The sequence below is a fragment of the Galeopterus variegatus genome, unplaced genomic scaffold, assembly GCF_000696425.1.
Source record: "Galeopterus variegatus unplaced genomic scaffold, G_variegatus-3.0.2 Scaffold996, whole genome shotgun sequence".
Lineage (NCBI taxonomy): Eukaryota > Metazoa > Chordata > Mammalia > Dermoptera > Cynocephalidae > Galeopterus > Galeopterus variegatus.
In genome coordinates, this window is record NW_007727107.1 from 150,314 (window position 1) to 172,310 (window position 21,997).

At 41.6% G+C, this 21,997-nt stretch overlaps 1 protein-coding gene across 2 annotated transcripts in view; it reads left to right on the forward strand.

The window, feature by feature from the left end:
* Nucleotides 1-12,675: 12,675 nt before the first annotated feature.
* Nucleotides 12,676-21,997, forward strand: part of ZNF589 (zinc finger protein 589) — a 34,078-nt gene continuing 24,756 nt past the window's right edge. Inside the window, exon 1 of one of the 2 annotated variants that reach the window (XM_008574079.1) lies at nt 12,676-12,765. In XM_008574079.1, coding sequence (XP_008572301.1) covers nt 12,705-12,765 — 61 coding nt within the window. In that variant the 5' untranslated portion in view covers nt 12,676-12,704. Of the gene's footprint in view, nt 12,766-12,795; nt 12,872-21,997 lie in introns of those variants that run through there. The other variant, XM_008574078.1, reaches the window with a different exon arrangement.

The following is a 21,997-nucleotide window of genomic DNA, read 5'->3' on the forward strand; positions in this document are numbered from 1 at the left end:
TAGCTTTGTAGTATAGTTTAAAGTCAGGTAGTGTTATGCCTCCAGCTTTATTTTTTTTTGTTCAGCGTTACTTTGGCTATGCGTGGTCTTTTGCTATTCCATACAAATGTCTGGAGAGTTCTTTCCATTTCTGAGAGAAATGTCAGATATATAGGATCATGTCATCTGCAAACAGGGACAGTTTGACTTCATCTTTTCCAGTCTGGGTGCCCTTTATTTTGTTTTTTCTTTCAATTCTGTGTTGGATTATTTGCTGTTCCCACTACTAAAACTCTGAGCTCAAACTAATTTGTTGCCCTTTGGTTACTTCTAAAATGGGGGAACTTCCTGTGGGGATCAGCACTTGAGCCCTGAGGTTGAGCTAAATTGCTGCTTTGCTGCTGATTTCCTGAAGAAGGCTTTTTGTGCAGCTCAAGTTTTAATTGTTGACCTTGTATGTACTCTGGGTCTCATGAGGTCTGGTACACCTGGATTGTGTAGAAACTCTGGTCTGGGCCTGAGTCTTTTCATCAAACTCTACCCCCTGCAGTTCTATATTCCTGACCAGTCTCTGCTGAGTGGTCCTGTGCTGATTGGGGGGCAGATCAGCTGTCCATTCTCTGCCCCAATGTTCTCCTGGTAGGCCTGTCTCCCCCACCACCTGTACTCCAAACACTTCCCATGGGACAGGCTGTGCACCAATCCCTTGCAATGACTCACTGACCTTTGAGTGGCTCCTTTTTTCAGTTGTCTATGGCTCTTCACTCCTATGTGGATCCATGGATACTCTGTTACTGGTCTTGCTGGCCTGGGAGCCACCAGGGCCCTCTTCTCCCTTGCCACCTCCAAGCAACTTCATAGGAAGGGCACAGATGTGGCATTGCCAGCTTTTGCCCCTGTGCTCACCAGCTCCAGGCTTGAAGTGGCTAGGGCTTGAAATGGTGGGAGCAATCCTTTTTTTCTCTCATCATGGTTTCTCCCGCCTTCATGAACTCCTTGGTCTCTCTTCCTCTCCCCCTGAGCTCTAGAGGCCCCAGCTTGGCTGTTGTTGCTTTTTAATAGTTGTAAATTGGTTGATTTGTGGGAGAGAATGATGCTGGAGACCTTTATTCTGCCATCTTGACCAGAAGTTGATTCTGGGACAGCTGTGTCTGGTGCGGGCCTCAGACAGCTTCTACTCACAACAGAAAGTGGCAGGCAGCTGGTGGGTACAAGTAGATCACATGGCAAGAGGAAGCAAGAGAGTGAGTTCATTTTTGTATTTGGTGAGAGGTAGGGGTCTAGTCCCACTCTTTTGTGTATGAATATCCAGTTTTCCCAGCACCAGTTACTGAAGAGACTGTCTTTTCCCCAATATGTATTCTTGGCATCTTTGTCAAAGATCAGTTGGCTGTAGGTGTGTAAATTTATTCCTGGGCTCTTGATTCTGTTCCATTGGTCTATGTTTAAGTCAGTTCCATGTAGTTTGGGTTACTATAGCTTTACAATATAATTTGAAGTCAGGTAGTGTGATGCCTCCAGCTTTGTTCATTTTTTTCAGGATTGCTTTGGCTATTTGGGATCTTTTTTGGTTCCATACGAATTTTAAGATTGTTTTTTCTATTTCAGAGAAGAACGTTGTTAGTATTTTGATAGGGATTACATTAAATCTGGAGATCACTTTGGGTAGAATAGCCATTTTAACAATACTAATTCTTCTAATCCATGAACATAGAATTTATTTCCATTTATTTATGTCCTCTTTAATTTCTTTCTTCAAATTTTTATAGTTTTCATTGTAGAGGTCTCTCACCTGCTTGGTTAAGTTTATTCCTAGGTATCTAATTTTTTGGTAATTATTATAAAAGGAATTATTTTCTTGATTTCTTTTTCAGATAGCTCACCATTAGTATACAGAAATGCTACTTACTTTTGTATGTTAGTTTTGTATCCTGCAACTTTAATGAATTCATTTATTAGTTCTAACAGTTTTTTTGGTGGAGTCTTTAGGGTTTTCTATATATAAGATCATGTTGTCTGCAAACAGGGACGGTATGATTTCTTCCTTTCTAATTTGGATGTCCTTTATTTCTTTCTCTTTTCTAATTGCTCTGGCTAGGACTTCCAGTTCTGTGTTGAATGGAAGTGGTGAAAGTGGGCATCCTCTTCTTATTCCTGATCTAGGAGGGAAAGCTTTCAGCTTTTCTTTGTTTAGTATGATGTTAGTTGTGGGTTCATTATATATGGCCTTTATTGTATTGAGGTACGTATCTTCAATACGTAGTTTGTTAAGAGTTTTTATCATGAAGGAATGTTGAATTTTGTCAGATATATTTTCTGCATTAATTGGAAACATTGTATGGTTTTTGCCTTTCTTTCTGTTAATGTGATGTATCACATTTAATGATTTGCATGTGTTAAGCCATCTTTGCCTCCCGGGGATAAATTCTACTTGATCATAATGAATGATTTTTGTACTAGTCCATTTTTGTGCTGTTATAACAGAATACCTGTGACTGGGTAATCTATAAAAAACAGAGGTTTATTTGGCTTATGATTCTGGGACAGCTGCATCTGGTGCAGGCCTCAGGCTGCTTCTAGTCATGGTGGAAAGTGGCAGGCAGCTGGGAAGTGCAAGCAGATCACATGGCCAGAGGAAGCAAGAGAGAGAGAGGAGGTGCCAGGATCTTTTAACCAACCAGCTCTTATGGGAAATAATAGAGTGATAACTCACTCACTACCACCAGCCCCCAGGGAGAGCACTAATCCATTCACGAGGGATCCACCCCCATGACTTAGACAGCTTGCAGCATTGCCACACTGAGGATCAGATTTCCACATGAATTTGTGGGGTGGACAACACATCCAAATTCTATCAGTCTTCTTAATGTGCTGTTGCACTAGATCTGCTAGTATCTTGTTGAGGATTTTTGCATCCATAATCAACAGGGATATTGGCCTGTAAATTTCTTTTTTGTGGTGTCCATGTCTGGTTTTGGAATAAGAGTAATGTTGGCCTCATAAAATGAGTTGGTAGTATTCCCTCCTCCTCAATTTTTATAAAATAATCCAAAGAGAATTGGTATTAGCTCTTCTTTAAATGTTTGGTAGATTTTAGCAGTGAAGCTATCAGGTCCTGGGCTTTTATTTAATGAAAGACTTTGTATTACTGACTCAATTTTCTCACTTATTATTGGTTAGCTCAGATTTTCTATTTCTTCATAATTTAATCTTGGCAGATTGTATTTGTCCAGGAATTTGTTTATTTCTCTTATGTTATTAAACTTGTTGGTGTATAGTTTTTCATAATAGGCTTTTATGGTCCTTTGTATTTCTGTGATAGCAGTTGTAATGTCTCCTTTTTCATTCCTGATCTTATTTATTTGAATCCTCTCTCTTTTTTTCTTGGTTAGTCTAGCTAAAGATTTGTCAATTTTGTTTATCTTCTGAAAAAAACAACTCTTTATTTTGCTGATCTTTTCAATTATTTGTTTTTGTTTTTTAGTTTCTGTTCTTTATATTTCTGCTCTCAGCATTATTATTTCTTTCCTTCTGCTAATTTTGGGTTTAGTTTGTTGCTGTTTTTCTAGTTCCTTTAGGTGCATTATTAGTTGTTTATTAGATATCTTTCTTCTTTTTTATTGCTTTAAACTTTCCTCTTAGAACTGCTTTTGCCATATCCTATAGGTTCTGGTATAATGTGTTTCCATTCTTGTTTGTCTCAAGGAATTTTTAAATTTCCCTTTTAATTTCTTTATTAGCTTATTGGTTGTTTAGAAGCATGTTGTTTAATTTCCAGGTATTTGTGAAGTTTCCAAAGTTTTTCTTGTTGATTTCTAGTATTATATCCTTGTGATCAGAAAAGATACTTGATATGATCCCTGTCTTTTAAAATTTTTGTAGGCTTGTTTTGTGGCCTAACATATGATTTATGCTGGAGAATGTTCCATGTGCTGTTGAGAAGAATGTACATTCTGCAGCTGTTGGATGGAATGTTCTGTAAATGTCTGTAAGGTCCATTTGGTTTGTGGTGCAGTTTAAGTCAGATGTTTCTTTGTTATTATCTGTCTAGATGATCTGTTCATTATTGAAAGCGGGTGTTCAAGCCCCCTACTATTATTGAATTGCAATCTATCTTTCCCCTTAGGTAGAATAATGTTTGCTTTATATATCTGACTGCCCTGGTATTGGGTGCACATACATTAACAATTGTTATATCCTCTTGTTGAATTGATCTCTTTATCATTATGTAATTACCTTCTTTGTCTCTTTTTACAGTTTTTTATTTAAAGTATATTTTATCTGATGTGAATATAGCTACTCTCACTTGCTTTTGGTTTCCATTTGCATGGAATATCTTTTTCTAGCTCTTCACTCTCGGTCTCTGTTTGTCTTTAATAGTTAGGTGTCTTGTATGCAGTGTACAGTTGGATCTTTTTTTTTTTTTATCCATTCAGCCACTCTTTATCTTTCAGTTGGAGAGTTTAATCCATTTACATTCAAGGTTATTACTGATATGTGAGAACTTATTCCTGCCATTTTCTTAATTGTTTTCTGGTAATTTTGTAGATCCTTAGTTCCTTTCTTTTTCTCTTGTTATTTGTTCTGTGGACTGGTGTTTTTCTGTGGTGCTAAGCTTTGTTTTCTTTCTCTTTCTCATTTGTATGTCTTGTAATTTCTTTTTTTCATGGTTACCTTGGAGCTAACATAAGGAGTCTGGTAGTTATAATAAACTATTTTAAGTTGGTTGATTAGCTCACTTGGGAGAATGTGGTGCTGAGAACCTAAGGTCAAGGTTTTGATCCCCATACCACCAGCCACAAAAAACTAAAACAAAATAAAACAAAAATCACAACAAAAACCAACTGAACAAAAAAGCCAAACAAACAAAAACAAAACTATTTTAAACTGATAGCAATTTAACTTTCGTTGCATGAAAATACTCTAGACTCTCTCCCTGCCAAGATTATATTTTTGTTCCCTTAATTTACATTTGTATCTATTGTATATGTTCCTTAACCACTAATTGCAGCTGTTGTAGGTTTTGGACCATTTTGACTTTAAACCTTCATATTAGAGGACTGAAGGATTTATGTAGCACTATTACTTCACTAGGGTGTTCTGAGTTTGAATTATGAATTTTCCACTACAGGTTAGTTGTGTACTTTTTTCATGATAGTAATTATTGTCTTTTCATTTTCAGTTGTAGCACTCCCTAAAACATCTTTGTAAGGTTGGTCTAATAGTGATGAATTTCCTCAGTTTTTGCTTGTCTGGGAATTTTGCCTTGTTTCTGAAAAATAGTTTTGCTGTATAAAGTATTCTTGGATGACAGTTTTTTTTCTTTCAGGACTTTGAATATACCATCCCATTTTCTCCTGGCCTGCAAGGAAATCTGTAAGGAAATTTCTGTGTTGAGAAATCTGCTGTTAGTCTACTGGGGATTATTTTATAAGTGACTTGACACTTTTTTCTTGCAGATTTTTAGAATTATCTCTTTGTCTTTAACTTTTGACTGTTTGATTATGATGTGCTTTACAGAGGATCTTTTCGGGTTGGGGACCTTTGACCTTCCTGAATATGAATGTCCACGTCTCTCCTAATACTTGGGAATTTTTCAGCTATTATTTCATTAAATAGAGTGTCTGTACCTTTCTCCCTCTCTTCACCCTCTAGAACACCTATTATTCAGGCTTTCTTCATTCTTTTTTCTTTTTTCTCCCTCTAACTGGGCAATTTCAAAAGATCTGTCTTTAAGTTCAGAAATTCTATCTTCTGTTTGATCTAGTCTGTTGTTGAAGTTCTCAATTTTATTTTTTATTTTATTCATTGAATTCTTCAGCTCCAAGATTTCTGTTTGGTTATTATTATTTTTTGTGTATGTGATATCTATTTCTTTGTTAAATTTCTCATTCAGATCATGAATTGCTTTCCTGATTTCATTGAATTGTTTGTCTGTGTTCCCTTGTATCTCTTAGAGTTTCCTTAAGATCATTATTTGAAATTCCTTTACAGGCATTTCATAGCTGTCCTTTTCTTTGGCATCTGTTACTGGAGACTTTTGTTTTGTTTTGTTACTGGAGACTTATTGTGTTCATTTGAGGGTGTCATGTTTCCTTGCTTTTTTATGTTTCCTGTGTTCTGTGTTGATATCTGTGCATCTAATAAGGTAGTTCCTTTTCCCAATTTTACGGAGTAGATGACTTAGAAATAACTTTTTCATGTGTATGGGCACTAGGGTGTCTGTTGGATATGTTGCATTGGCTTTGGTTTTGAGTGGACACAGTGGCATCATCTCTATCCATTTCCTTTTGTTGTAAACCTCCTCAGCAATGTCTGCAAATGCCTCAGTAGCCTAGCCTGTAGAAGTTTGTGCCAACACTGGCTCTGTTTCGCTGGGTTGGAGACTCCAGGCTGGTTGTTGGGCCAGGCATGTGTGAGCACAGAGGGCCAACTGGCTAATTGGTAGTCTTTCTGAGGTGCAGAATCATTGCTCACTGGCTATAAGGCCAAGTGTGGGCACATAGCTCTGAGGTTGTCTTTTCCCGGGAGTGGCATGCTGCCTGACCAGTTTTTTGGTGGCTCAGTACTGGTGTTCGTGGGTGCAGGGTGGGTAGGGGGATGGCTAAGTAGCTCTCTGAAGGTCTGTCAGAGGAGTGGATGCCACTGCCTATCCAGAAGCCACTGTGCACAGGCATAGCAGGGACAAGTGGCTCTATGGAGGCCTGCTGGAGGAGGTAAAGCCACCACCTGATCTGCTGTCAAGCAGGAGCAGACATGCACAAGAAGAACAAATGAACCACCTCCAGAGGCAAAGAATGATGATGCTGGCCTGTAACCTTTGCCCTGTAAAGGACCCCAAACAGCTCCCCTCAGAGTGCTAGCTTCCCTGTAGCTATCTGACTTATGCATAAGCTCTCTTCTCTTTAAATAAAGCATTGCTTGCACTACTGCTGGGTACATTGTTCATTTCTATCACTCTGAGACCCAAGAACCTGGTCCAGTAACACTGATGCTCTGCAGCATATTTCTTCAGTCATTCCAGTCAAAATATAGTTGTTTATTTATTGATTTGGTCTCTTTTTGTGGGGGGGATGAGCACCAGACAACTCTAGTTGGCCATATTGCTCTGCCATGTTCTGCTTTATTCTTTTTCTCTCTTTCTCTCTCTCTCATTTAAAATGTATCAGGGTTTTGGTTTTATTCAGGTATCGGGAGGCCAACAGAGTAGGAAATGATTACCACTGAAAAGATAGTTTAGTACTCACAGTTTCCAAGAGGAGGGGGGCACACCACATCATACAGGGCCACACAAAGATCAGTCACAGGCAGAGAGGGTGAGGGGAGAATTTTGGGAAAGCCTTTATTGTGGTTTTTGTGGGAACCAATGGGCCAGGGAATGTAAGCAGCTGACAAGTTTGAAAATTTCAGCAGGCTCTGGAGTGTGAGGGCTGCCCTTAGTTGTCTGATGCCTGGCCCTGGGGTGATTAGGGCAGGGGCTTACTATCTTACAAGTGTAAGAGTCCAATAAAGCAAGTAGGTGAGGAGTATGGGCTCTAGATTGGTTGTTTCGCATATGAAAATCCTACTTGTGGGACAGTCACTTGCTATATCTAGGAATCTGCTATCCCTGGGAGAAGTCGTCCCTTCCTAGTCAGCAAGGGCTCACGTGTTAAAACATCAGATAAAGAAGCTAGAAAATGTCCTTAATACAGGATCATTTACATTTAATGTAATCATGAACATACTTAGATTATTACTTAATGTTTTGTAGTTATTTCCTAATCATTAAATATGTACTTTGTTTATTTTTCCCTCCTTTTTCTTCTTTCTTTTGGATTGAGTGTTTTTATAATTATGTTTTTTATGGTTACTTTTGGCTTACTATTTATACAACTGTCTAAAATGTTTTTAAGTTGTCCTAGGGTTTACAGTAGGCATCTTTAATAATTACTTCTATATTCAAATAATATGAGGGTACTTCAAAAAGTTCATAGAAAGATTTGTAGTATTTTTTAATTCTATTTTTCCATGAACTTTTAAAAGCATCTCATATTATATCACTTCAACGTGTAATGTAAAGGTCTCCCAACAGTATACTGACAACAATATACTTCCAATTTCTCTCTCCCTTCTTTTGTTTTTCATATATTTTTGCTAATGTTTTTATACACTTATTTTCACAAGTTCTATAACCACACAATAAATTGATATTACTTTTCTTCAGACAGTCAGTTATCTTTTTGGGCCAATTGAAATTAAAAAATAGTAAAATTTACTTTCATTTATGCCATTTCCAGTGCTTTTCATTTCTTTGTGTAGATCTAAGTTTTTGTCTTGTATAATTTCTTTCTTTCTCTCTTCCTTTTTTTTTTTTTTTTTTTCTGAAAAACTTGTGAAAGTTGTCACATTGAGATGGACTCACTTACGTCAATCCCAAATAAAATCTTGTCAAGAGGCTAAGAAGCAAGGCCCACATGCTGGCAGTAATGCAGTGTAAAATACAAGAGGGCAGGTTTGGGGTAGAGGGAGATCATTACACATGCAAAAGAGCTGGTAGAGGCAGAAGTGCTTAAGGAAACCATCCAACAGGCTGTACAGATGCCCTCCGCTCAGGCCCATCACATTTAATCTTAGTCAAAAGCTGAGAAGCGATTGGCCCTTTAGTCCTAAAGAGCCTTTAAAATTAAGACTGTGACTGATAATCTTGCAGACTGGAGTCTGTGGCAAAAAGATATAGCCATTTAGCAATGGTCCCCCGTTAGGATATGGACACAGCATTTATCTGACACAGATACTACGTATACCCCATTTAAGAGGTAACTACTGACCTGGTATTCAGTGTTAGGGGGCATTGAGATACTAACAAAGCAACAGCAGGTAATGCCCTGACATCCCTATCATGAGATGGGTAAAAAATAAAAACACTGACAAAGTATATTGTGCCCCAAAAGAAGTATTAGTGAAGGGTAACATCTACAGGAAAAAGTGTCTAGTCATCTTCCAAATGTGGCTATCTCAGATGTGGGGTCTATACCAGAGCTTCTTGGGGGCTTTGGTACACCAAGTTTCCTGAAGATGCCTGGACCTGATTCATGGACAGCTAGGTTAAAGGCTGATGGCATATACTGGGCCACTGCAGCTCTTCAACCTCAAAGAAATCTGTTTAAAACTGCATGTGAAAAAGGGAACTCTGCTCAAGGGGCAGAGTTATGGGCTGTGGTGTTTGCTCTGGAAAATACACCCTAAATTTTACCTTGTTATATTTTCACTGACTTGCGGGCAGTAGCCAATGGACTGGCAATGTGGTCTGTTGCCTGGCAGTGTGACAACTTGATGATTAAGTCTTGGTTTCTGTGGGATGAATATTATGGCAGCAGATTGCACAGTACCTACTGTTAGGTCGGCAAGACAAAGGGATGAAAGGACTCTGAACCAAACGTTTACCACGTCAGGGAGTTTATTTCTAGCAAACCTGGAGGGGAGACTGAAAGATCAGTTCCTGCCCATGTACAGACTAGTAGAGGTTCTATAGGGTTTGAATTAGGGGAAGGGGTTTGGTAGCTATTCTGAGCATTCAGCATTTTGCAATGGCTCTGTGGTTTTCCTGTTTTGCACAAAATCTGGTTTTTCTTGTAAAACACTTGCTTAAGAGAAAGGGAGGGGATGGGGGTTAGGTGAGGAAGCAGTTAACATGGCTGTGCTTATGCTAAGCTGATTGTGAGGGCTAATACCTACAACCCCTGTTCATGACTCATGTGGATGGCCATGAAAAAGGACCATTCAAGAAGGAACATCAGTGGAATCAACAAGTTAATCAGACCTGTGCTGCCCAGGTAAGAACCAGAGCCATGCAGATATACCATCACTCCAGACATAATAATTCATCTACAATTCAGGATTGAGCCCCAAAATAGGGCCTAGTGATTCTAGCACAGGAGGTGAAGGAAGCCTGGCAAGTGTGCCTGTCTGCCAGCTCCACGATTGACAAAGGGAACTCTAGGGCGCATACCCAGGGGTGCCATCCCTGTCTGCCCAGCAGATATGGGCCATACCTTTCAAGGACTCTTAGATGGACTATGTTACATATTTGGATTACCTCAACAAAGGTACTACCTTTATAATAAAAAATACTCAGGAGTGGAGAGTTACCTGAAACACTTGATGGACATTTCATGCCCAATATTATCTCCAGGCAATGGGTGCCATTGAAAGATGGTATGGACTCTTAGAATAAAAACTGAAAAGGACAACTGGACAACCAAGACTCAGCTTCCAGGGGAGTACACACTTAAGAAAGGCAGTTTGGGCTCTAACTGTTTGTGATTCCCCCAAAAAGTACCTCCTATTTAAATGGAATGTTTCATTATGAGGTTAATGAATGAGGGTGGAGGCCCAGACTTGCTGTAAGAGACTCAAGCCATGTGAATAATTTCTCTCACCCTACTTTTATTCCTCCCATGCCTCTCTTGGCAAATCACTACTGGAACTTGCAAGTTGTAAAATAGAGCAGGTGGTGGGAACTCTAACCTGGTGCTAATTTTGCTGCCTTTACGGATATTGATGATTATAAACATGACGTGACAACTCCTAAGGTGGTCCTGTTGCCATGGCCCACATGTCAGGGGGTCGAAGATATTCTAGGATGGTATAAGATATATAAGGAAGAAACTACTAGCCACCTATGGATGAATTTGGACATATGATGTGGGTAGGACATGGGTAGGATTGGAGAAAGAGTGAAATGATTGCTGCAGGGACTAGTCATATTGATCACTCAGCTGTGGAAGAAGAGTAACAACCTTAGGGGATGGGAATAGAATGCCTAAGACCACAAGAGGTCAGGGATGGCAAGAGGGGCCATTAATCTCTCTCAGCTTTTGTCTGCAGGGTATCTGGCCTATTTAACGCACACTGCTGCTACCATCATCAACATGACTGATGGCCAATGAAGAATCTTAATCTAAGAACTCTTAGAAACCTTCCGACAATTGCTGACTCCAGGAGTGAACAGCCTCCACTAGAGATGACAGAAGATTAACTTTTCAGACACAGATATAATTTTCTTAAGCCTCATCCTGTAATTGTTGAATTCACACATTCTCCACAGACTACAGCAATTGTTCTAAGTTTAAATGTTTGTTGAAACTTGATCCCACATCAGCAAAATGCTGCTGCTGAGATTGCTACGACTTCATATGTGAATGTCAGGCCTATACTTGCCTGCAACGTACAAACTAGTCTAAACTGTCTGTAGTGGTGATAAAAAGTTGCATTGCCCTAGACTTATAGATGGCCATTTGAAGTGGAGTATGTCCAGTTGTGAGCATCTTGCTGTATCTGGATTAATACACATTTAACTGATTTGGCCCTTGGTGGGGAGCCTGGCTACAGTCTGTATTCCAAGTGGGCTCGATTATCCTAGTGGGGGTCACAGTGATGGTCACTCTCACTCTGACGTTGCTTAAGACTGTATGTCCCACATGGACAGATTTGGTCTGAATTCCTAACAATAAAATTAAATAGAGTATCTGATGGGGTGGCCTATGTTTCTAAAAATAATTCTAAATTGGATATGAGAAAGTCTTTAACTGCAGCTAATATGAGTCTTGGCAGAACGCCTTGTGATTCTCCTGGAACACAAGAGCCTGGGAAGCTCGTGAGGAGCTGCTCTGATGCCATCTTCCATTTGTCTCCCTATGTTCCTTATGAGGGTTTGATTAGGCATGTGGCTTTCTGTCGGGCCCCTTCAGGGTGTAGCTGTAGAACAGAAAACTGCTCAACTGCAGTCTAGAATTGGCTCCTCAACAACGGGCTGCTTTGCCATCTGTAATGCAGTCATCTGGTCCCTTTTGTTTCAGTCTCATTTTGTGTAAGGACCAGGGGGAGCTGGAACCTTTCGCTACTTTTCCTTTTGCTGTGTGTGTGACTAATAAACTGTCAGAGTCTAAAAAGGGTTCATTGTTACTTAACCTGCCACATTTGTCAGGATTTTTCTTGGTTTATGCTTGACATCTATTACAACAGATTGGATGCAGAGGCAGATAGAAAATTCAGTTTCTTCTATTAACTTGGACACTAAAGAAATTTGCAAAAATGTAAAACAATGCCTCTTTTGTCTCTAAAATTTAAAAAGGAAAACAGATATTTTCATAAAAATATATTACTTATGTTAACAAGTTTATTATTGCTCTAAAAATGAATTAACATACAAATGGGATTCTCAGTAATTTTTAAGGGTGTAAAAGGATCATAACAATAAAAATTTTCTGAACCACTGCCTTGGAGAAGCTCTCCATGGCTGCGCAGGGAGACATATATAAGAATGTCCACTGGGAGTACTGGTCTATTTCTACATTAAATACCATACATCAGTGAAGACAAATGAATAGATCAGCGAATATCATTACAGAACTGTACAAAATGACCTAGTAGAAGTTTCTAAGTTATAAATCTATTTACATAATGTTTAAAAGCATGGAAAAACGACACCATACTCGTATTTTGCTTACGGGACCTGTGTTAACAAATGTTAAAAAAAGGAGCCCGAGAGGAAGTTAGCAGGTCAACAGAATCCTCTGCAGTCACTTCCTCATTTCCTGCTCTACTTGTCCCGCCCCGAGAACTACGCTTCCCGGCAGGCTGCGCGCCGCGCCGTGACGCACTTCCTCCAGACGCGCTTCCTTCCTCTGGCGCCACCACTCGCCGGCCGTGTGCAGCGCGATGCACTTCTAACCTCGCTTGCAATGGCCGCGCGGGCGCAGATGTGGGCCTCGCGGGAGCAGTTCCTGGCTTCTGCTGCAGACGGTGAGTCGGCGTGTGCAGCGCGATGCACTTCTAACCTCGCTTGCAATGGCCGGGCGGGCGCAGATGTGGGCCTCGCGGGAGCAGTTCCTGGCTTCTGCTGCAGACGGTGAGTCGGGACGGAGAGGCTAGGGCCGGCTTGGAGAAGGGTCAGGGCGGGAGGAGGGTGACCACCTTCCCCGTTCCGCGCTCCGACGCAGGCTTCAGGAGGGCGTTGGCTGTATCCCCAGGATGTGCGGGGGCTGGGCGTGTGAGGTGCAGACAACTTCTTGCGCTGCTCATCCTCTCCCGTGGGCAAGGCCGGGTTCCTCCCTCAGTGTCATGCACACTGGCCGTGGTGCTCACAGCCGCCTCCCCACTACTTCTCGCCCCGCCTCCTGCCGCGGGATCCGAGCTGCGCTGTCCACTCTGACAGTCACTGGCCATAAATGGTTACTGAGCATTTGAGATGTGTGCTGAGTGCGGCTGAAGAACTGCATTTTAAATTTTATTTACTATTAATTAATTTGTAGCTAAGTATTGAAGCGGTCTAAAATATTTTCCCGTTAGACACAGGTTTATTCGGAATTGGGATATGCTGTGTCAAGTATACATCTGATTTTGGAGATGGTTGGGAGAAAAGAATGTAAACTGTCTTTAACTTTTTAAGTTACTATGAGTTGAAATGATAATATTTTAGATATATTGGGATAAATAAAATGTTATTGAAATTAATCTTACCCTTTAAGAAACTTTTGGGGGGTGGCTACTAGGAAATTTAAAATTACATGTGTGGCTGGCACTGTGAATCACATTATAGTTCTCTTGGATGGCGTTGGATTCAATGCTGCCCTGCGGGAAAGGGTCTGGAGTACATCTGGCAGGGCCTTCCTGGGCTCCTGCGAAGGGCTTCCAAGAGGGACCTGATGTGCCTGGAGGGCATTTTTGTCCTGTACTGACGCAGGGGTCTATAATTGTAGCACATTGTGTATTTCTGTCCGGGATTCCTGCAGAATGGCTTTTCCAACCCCTGTTCCCTAGCCACCCATGGGCCTTTCTCAGGTGAGTCGTGCTGTAGAGAGGAGGGTAAGAACATTATCGGATAGTTTGGGGATGAGAATGGAGAAGCATGCATCCCTCACAACCACATGCCTGCTAAGGCATGTGTTTTCCTTCTTACCGAAATAAAGAAGATTCTCGTAGTTTTAGAAGTCATTTTATGTTTGCAGTTTTATGTTTGCAACTATAGATAGTAGTTTGTTCCAACCAATTATTAAAGAGGCATAGTTTCTTCACTGATTTGAAATACAGTATTTGCCATATGCTCTGACTAGGTCATCCTTCCTTCCAACCATTCATCCATCCATCTATCCACTCATCGGTCCATCCATACATCTGTCTTTCTTCCTTTGCAATGTGAATTGTAGATATGGTTAACCTGTGATTGACCTGTAGCATGAACAAGGAAAAAAAAGACCTTCATTGCTTTAAGCTACTGAGATTTTTAGACGCCATTTGTTACCAGAACATAACCCATTTGAACTGATAGTGATCTTTTTTCTTCATGTCGCTCTGAGAGCTCTAGCTTCTTTGGTGTGAATTCTAGATGTCTGATCACTCTGCTTTTTCATTCAGTCATTGGTACTATAAGTATTTATTGAGGCAGTCATTAAGTGAGGCTACTGGGAAACCAGAGTCTTGGATTCTATGCTTGGCTCTGCCATTTGAGAGTGACATGATTCTGTGGGTCAATGACCTAACTTCTTAGTTCTCTGTTCCCTCTTTTGTGGGATGGAAGTAAAAGTAGTATTCACCTCATGGCTTTGTCATGAAGATTAGTGAAACAGTAGACTTAGCACAGTGCTTGGCACATAGTACATGCTTAATCAGTGTTACCTACTGTTACTGGTAGTACTGGGAGTAGAACAGCTGTGTAAACTAAGTTATGCTGCAGTAACAAATAATCCTCAAATCTCAGCGACAATCTAACAACAGCAATCTAACCTTAACATTATCTTTAACCTTTACAGGTTGACTTTGGCTTTGTTTCATGTCCTTTTAGTCCATGACCATAGGTGAAAAAACCAGATCCTCTGTAGGGAAAGTAGCTCCTGTGACAGAGGGAAAAGAGCAAGAGAGATAGTGGAACCATGCAGTGGCTCTTAAAGTTGCTGTTCAGAAGAGGGACATCCATTTTTTTTTACATTTCATTGGCCAAGGCAAGTCACATGGCTGTGCCTGACGTTAATGGACAGGAAAGTATAACCCTCTCTGTAAGAAAGCAAATAATTGGGAATAATGCGATCATACTTCACCCTGCTTGCTATGAGGACAGAAATGCCTGAAGAATTGTATTAAGCACTGTTAGGGACATGTAGTTGGGGGAGTCCTGGAGAAAACGGGAAGATGAGATTTCAGGAAAGGACTATAAGAACGTGAAATTATGCCTGAGGTTTTTCATCTTTCTGTTCCAGCTTTTATAGATTAGCAAGAGCAGATTGGCATAATTTCAGGGTCAGAGTTTCTCTTCACCTCTCTCCTTACCTAAAAAGAGTCATAGCAAAAGGAGACTAACCTATGTATCCTCTTCTGGACTTTCTATTCTGTTCCATTAACTCATATTTTATATCTTAGAGGAGTATTCCTTTTTGTTTTCATAATTTTCTTGGCTATTTACATATATTTTCTTTAAAAGAAGAATTTTAGAATTATCAAGATCCATAAAAAATCTGTTACAATTTTGGTTGGTGTTGCATTGGATTTATTTAATTTGGAGGGAATTGGCTGATTTGCAGTATGATTTATTCGTCCAGAAGCATGGAATGTCTTCATTTACCCACATATCCTTTTTTTTTATTTTTTAAATAACAGGGAAATTTTTATTAGGATTGTATTAAATCCATAGATCAAATTGGTGAGATCTGATATCTTTATGATATGGAGCCTTTAGTTCATGTCGATGGTATGTTTTCTCATTTATTGAGGTCTTTTTTGATTTCTTTCCCTAACATTTTATAGTTTTCTGCATTGAGAGCTATATGATATTAATGCATATATCATCTGTAGTGGATGCCATGTACACCACCCAGTCCTCCCTCTGGGACTGGAGCACTCACTTTCTCAGCTGCTGGGAGTGATAGGGGTTGACAGCACTCAACTGAGTCTCTCCCTGGACCTTGCCCTCAGCTGAAGAGAGTCACCTGGCCTAAGGTCACACTCCATTCCAGGGAGCATTCAATGTTTGTTTGATATAAGAGTGTAAAAGCCTGATAAGCCCCCTTGGCCCAGTTTGGGACATCTCTGAAGGCCATTGTAACTTCAGAGCTCTCTATAGGATTGGCTGAGTCCTTGTTGCTGTGTTCACATATCCTTTTATTATCTTCAACTGCCTGAAGAAGCTTACATTCTAGAAGGAGGGACAGAAGAATAAACATCAATATGCAGTGTGGTGTGATTAAGATGAGACTGGATAGAAGAGCAAGTTACCGCCTCTGCCTGTGGCATTGGAGGATGAGTCAGGAGGGCTTCCTGGAGCAGGAAAACCTTGAGTTGGTCACAAAGGGGCAATAATCAGCAGTGGGTTGAGTCACTTGGGCTGAGACTCTAGTTAAGGACTCTGTGGTGCTTTAGGCTCTATCTGGCATTGTTTCTAACCTTGCTTGCCCTTCTCTGGGCCGTATTGTTGGAGGATTTTGACTCAGTCCAATAGGGAGACAGAAATGCACATTTCTGATAGGGTCATGTGGCACACACATATAGAAATGGAAGGTAGAGAGACAGCTTCCCAGAAGTCAGTGCAGGGTCTGGAGTAGTACTTAACTGGTGGGACTCAGGTCAAACTTCAATATTGTAGAAACTCCTTAGAGCACAGGGAATTGACTACAGTTGGAACCTAGGCCACTGGAATTAGAAAATGGGCATTGCATGCCTAAGAAGAGTCTGAGAATAGAAGTCCAGGTGCTGTGTCATTCTGGTCATGGCATCACTTGACCCTTCCATGAAGGGTTGGAAAAATGGCAGTGGTGGAGAGTTGAAGTCTCCATCTTAAAAGAAATAGTATGCTAACATAATGGGACTTTTCCAAAGTTGCTGTGTTGGTTGGTGCTGGCTGGCCCCTGAGAATAAGTGCTTAGGATTACTAGCTGGGGACCTGATCTTTTCCCTTCCCTCCTCTTCCCCTCTTCTCTCCCCTCTGGATGGCTAACAATGGCCAAAGCATGATGGAAAGAAGGGAGGGAGGATGTGCTAACATGTCCTGAGTAGGGTAACTGGCAGGAGTATAGGTGCCAGTTACAATGCATAGGTGGCATTGTGGCTGGGTACTGCTGATAGAGGGGAGCGTCTGGAGGCTAAGTGACTCCAGTGGGGGCCCTTTTTTCTCTGATACTGTTGTGAAGAAACTGCATGGTTCCTGGTCAGGGAACCAAGATGTTGCGGGAAACTGCAGGTTTCACCAGCTAAATCTGGGTTCTTGGTGTCTCAAACAAAGAATTGGACTAGGCACGCCAGAGATGAAAAGCAAAGGACAGTTTTATTTAGTAAAGAGAGTTCATTTCAGAGAGGATAGAGTGGGCTGGAGCGATAGTGTGGCTCAGCAGCCGCAGGTGAAATGCAGAGAGCAGTTTTACTTAGAAAGAAAGAGAATATACCTCATGGAGAGGATGAATGGGCTTGAGCAAGGGGTGGGGGTGGGGTGGGGGGTTAAGTCCCTCCTAGCTGAATTTGTGTCATTTGGTCATTGGTTGAGCCCTGGTAGTCTCTGTTGATTGGCACCTTAGCTGGTGGGAGCTCATTGGTTCGTATAACTTCGTATAATGTATGCTATACGAAGTTATTACGCTGTGGAAGAAGAGTAACAACCTTAGGGGATGGGAATAGAATGCCTAAGACCACAAGAGGTCAGGGATGGCAAGAGGGGCCATTAATCTCTCTCAGCTTTTGTCTGCAGGGTATCTGGCCTATTTAACGCACACTGCTGCTACCATCATCAACATGACTGATGGCCAATGAAGAATCTTAATCTAAGAACTCTTAGAAACCTTCCGACAATTGCTGACTCCAGGAGTGAACAGCCTCCACTAGAGATGACAGAAGATTAACTTTTCAGACAAGCCGAATGGTGCCCCACATGGGGGCAGATCTCCCTATCTGTCTTTATTTGCTGTGGCTGTGCATGCCTGCATCCTCAGGAAACTGGCCATACTGGCTATCCTACTCACAAACAACCATGCTTCCTCTTCTAGATCTTGTCCATATCTAACTTTCCCACAACAGTACCACCACCCAGGCAGGTGTGTATATATGTATGTTGCCAGGTTGAGAGTCTCGAGTGTTGGGGGAGACTTTGAGAATTCCCCAGTTGGGTATGTTATTCCCATTTGTGATTTCCCAGGTGTGGGGGTCAGATGGTGGTGCCTGTGGAGGTGGAGCTGGCGGGGAGGCTTCCACTGCCTGATCAGGCCCATTCTATTTCCTTGAAGCAAAAGCAGCAGCCTCTGGGTCCCATAGCTATAGTCTGTGTTTATGCTAAAAGCTCCCTTTGATAGACCAACAGATGGATTAGTGAGCTGTGCCCAGCAAGCAGTGCAAAGTTTAAGGAGCTAAGCAGAAAAGAGTTAACATAGTAGGTCCAAGACTGCTATCTTTAGGAAGGCCTCCTCGCAAGGTTAGCCTCTTGCTGGCATCTGGGAACTTGTCACTTAATCTGTTCCCTAACTAACAAGCATAGTTCACTGTGCCTTAACTGTGCATGCAGTGTGATTTATGCTGAACATCTGCTTTCCTTCTGGGACTCCGGAATTTTTATAGTTGTTACGCAGAGGTTGCCTACATGACCAGCCCCCAATAAAACCTTGGGCACCCTAGTCTTAATGGCTTTCCCTGAGCAGAAAAATTGCATGCATGTTACTGTTTTTTCATTGCTAGGAAGGGGAGCACATTCATTATCTCCTGGCATGGGAGGAGAGAATGAAAGGAAGCCCATGCATGTATTTTTCTAGATGCTGCCTGGGTCATTTTGGCCTGCTGATCATATTGCTTATCCTTTTGCTGTTATAAACCTTAGCCATGAGTACAACTATATGCTGAATCCCATGAGTCCTTCTAGTGGGAGTAGTCTTGGGGACCCTTGATATGGGGATCCAAGTAAGTATAATTTGGGTATCTGTGCTAGAGAAATTTGGAAGCCAGAGCATTTAGTGTCCAGCTGCTGGCTAGAGAGCTGTGCTTGAGCCAAGCTCTCAGCAGGGCCAGCCTTCACTGCTATTTTGAAGTGGGTAGACTTGAATCCCTAAACTTAAGGAAACAATGAAGGAGACACCAGACAGCTCAATGGAGGGGAGGATGCCAGTGGGAGGTAAGACTCCCTCATTACCTGTAGGGTCTATAGTAACCAGTACTCTATTGCCACGGATGTTCCCTTGCCCTAGTCTTGGAGACCCCTGCCACCACAGAGATCAGAGATCAAGTTCATGATTATACGAGAGGGAGGTCTCCATTCTGGTAAGTTATACTCGGGATCTGATAGGTGATGGGGTATTGAAGGGGAAGATGGAAATGGCTCTGACACTCTAGTGATGCCAAAATTCCTGTGGAAACAGGACTCCATTTGAAAGCCTAATTGTCAAACCTGAAATAGCAATTGTGTCTCTAGCTGTGAAAGGCACAGATCCTCCCTTGGTGCTTCATCTGAGGCTGGTAGACTGGAGTCCTGTGGAAGTCTTTCCTGTTGAGTCTTCAACTGCCAAGTCCCTGATGCAGTTGGTATCATCTAGGGCAAGCACCATGTGGCAGTCCCTTGCCAGCCCCTACCTTAGCACTGACCTAATGGGAATGTAGCACCCCAGAAAAGCAGTTCCCTTTGCCCCTGACTGGATATCCTACAGGATATCCAATAGGAGAGCTTGGAGCCCCTGGAAGAGGATATAGAGAAATGAGAACAATATGGGATTGGGACAGGTCCTCATCTGGGGAAAGATCAAGGGCTTTTCTTGATGGCCTGCCATGGTAGTGTTCTGGAAGGCCACCTTCAACTACCAGGCCATGTTTGACATGAGATGTGCCCAGTGGTTTGGGGATGATGAATTCTTCGAGGGCTCTCTGGACAAGCTGGTGGCCCAGGGTCTACTCAGCCTGTACTTTAACCTGGCTACCTTCAATAACCTGGTTTCTTGTAGGAAGGTCACGTACAAGGCCTTGGAGAAAGACAGGGTATGAATTGGCAGGCCCTTTCCAGAGTCTTGTTGGAGGATCAGTTGAAGTCCATGTTGGAGTGGGCCAATAGGGGCTTCAAGCCAACTGGGGTTGAGGGCCTCAAACCCAACAACAACAAACCAGCTGTTAAATTTAAGGTGTGTTGTGCAGGCAGGAAAACTTGGAATCAAAGAAATATGAGAATAAGACCTGAAGATACACAGCTGCCATTTCTGACTACCATCTCCCACCCAAATGCCAAAAGGTGAATTGCTACAATAATGGTAAAGATCTCAGGAAAGAAGATTAAGAGTCTAGAGCAAATGACTTTGGGTATAACAACAAGAACAGTCTAGAACAGGGCTTGGCAGACTTTTTCTGTTAAGGGCCAGATGTTAAATATTTTAGCTTTGTGGGCCATATGGTTCAATTCTGTGTGAAAGTAGCTAAAGACAGTAGATAAAAACAATAGGTAAATGAATGGGTGTTGCAGTGTTCCAATAAAACTTTATTTATGGGAATTGAAATTTGAGTTTCATATAATTTTCATGTGCCATGAAATATTCTGGTTTTCTTTTTCTTTTTTTTTTTAGCTATTTAAAAATGTAAAAACTATTCTTAGCTCATGGCTAGTATAAAAACAAGCGGTAGGCTGGATTTGGTCTGTGCATAGTTTGCCAGCCCCTGGTACAGTATAGCTATTTGTCCTTTGCTGAAGCACCTCTGTCTCCTTCCATCCACTCTTTGAGGGTGGGCTCTCCCTCTGCCTGATGTGCCAGGACCTGTTCAATTGGGTACCAAAGTTAAAGAAAGTAGAGACAGTAATCACCAAGTTGAACTTTAAAAGGAGTATAACTTTTCTGTGTTGTCATGAATGGCAAAGAAGATAAGATGTTTTGTAGTACACAGAGCTAGAAAGGATCTTTGACTTCACTGAATGCTACACAGATATGTCCAACATAGGCTGAGGTCCTGGAGTGTGCCTGTCATTTGACACCTCTTGCCTTCCTGAAGGACTTCTTTGCTCCACTGAAGGATTACTTTGCTTGTGAATGGTTCTATGCTGGGGAAAGGGGGTGGCATCTCAAAGTCAAGGCAGAACCAGGACTCAGGAGGTAGGATCCTTCAGCTCAGCTGTGTGAGGTTACCCTGTGTATCTCAGTTTTCCTGCCTATGCAGAGGGACAACCACCTGTCCCTCTCTGGCAGGGGGAGGCTCAGACAGTCTCTTTCACTGAACAGACTGAGGAACTGCCTCCTTAACTTGCATACTGCTTAGATCTATCCATTGGGAGTGGCCAAATGTGGTACTCATTTTTTCTTCTAAAACTTTCACCAGGGATGATATCATCATTACATTTGGGGTTTTTTTTTTTTTTTCCTCCAAAAAGATGGTGTATTCATTGTGCTAAGGGATCATGACATCCCATGATGAGAAAACAACATGAACAAAATACTGCTTAGATCTATCCATTGGGAGTGGCCAAATGTGGTACTCATTTTTTCTTCTAAAACTTTCACCAGGGATGATATCATCATTACATTTGGGGTTTTTTTTTTTGCACACCCAAGGTCAAGGCCACCCTTAGCTAAATCCCTCCCGGTGATTGCACTGAAACCATCTGGGGTGCCCAAGAAGAGACTGGCCAAATTATAAGCCTTCATGTATTTTATAGACAAGTATTCCTTATCAGTATGTCCCCCTCTTACTCACTGATATAAAGGGTGACTAGGAGGAAGCTTAGGGCTGCCATTGAGACCCTCCTTCCCCAGTGATGCATTCCCTTCACCAGACTTCTCCTTCTGCAAAGGCACTGATCCCAGGTTAGAAACACGGCACCCCAGTTCCTTTTCTGAACTCTCAGAAGCAGTGACATCCAGAGATCAGAAGCACATTCTTTTTGTTTCCCTTCTTCAAAGGTATGTCAGGGAAAGCTTGAGCTTCCCTTCAGAGATGTTAAAATCTTGCCTTTTAAAATTCCATACTAATTTGTTTTTAAGAGGAATGGGAGTCTAGCAAGCTGCAGGTTAGAAATGTTGTAATGGTCTTCAATAATCACAGGCTT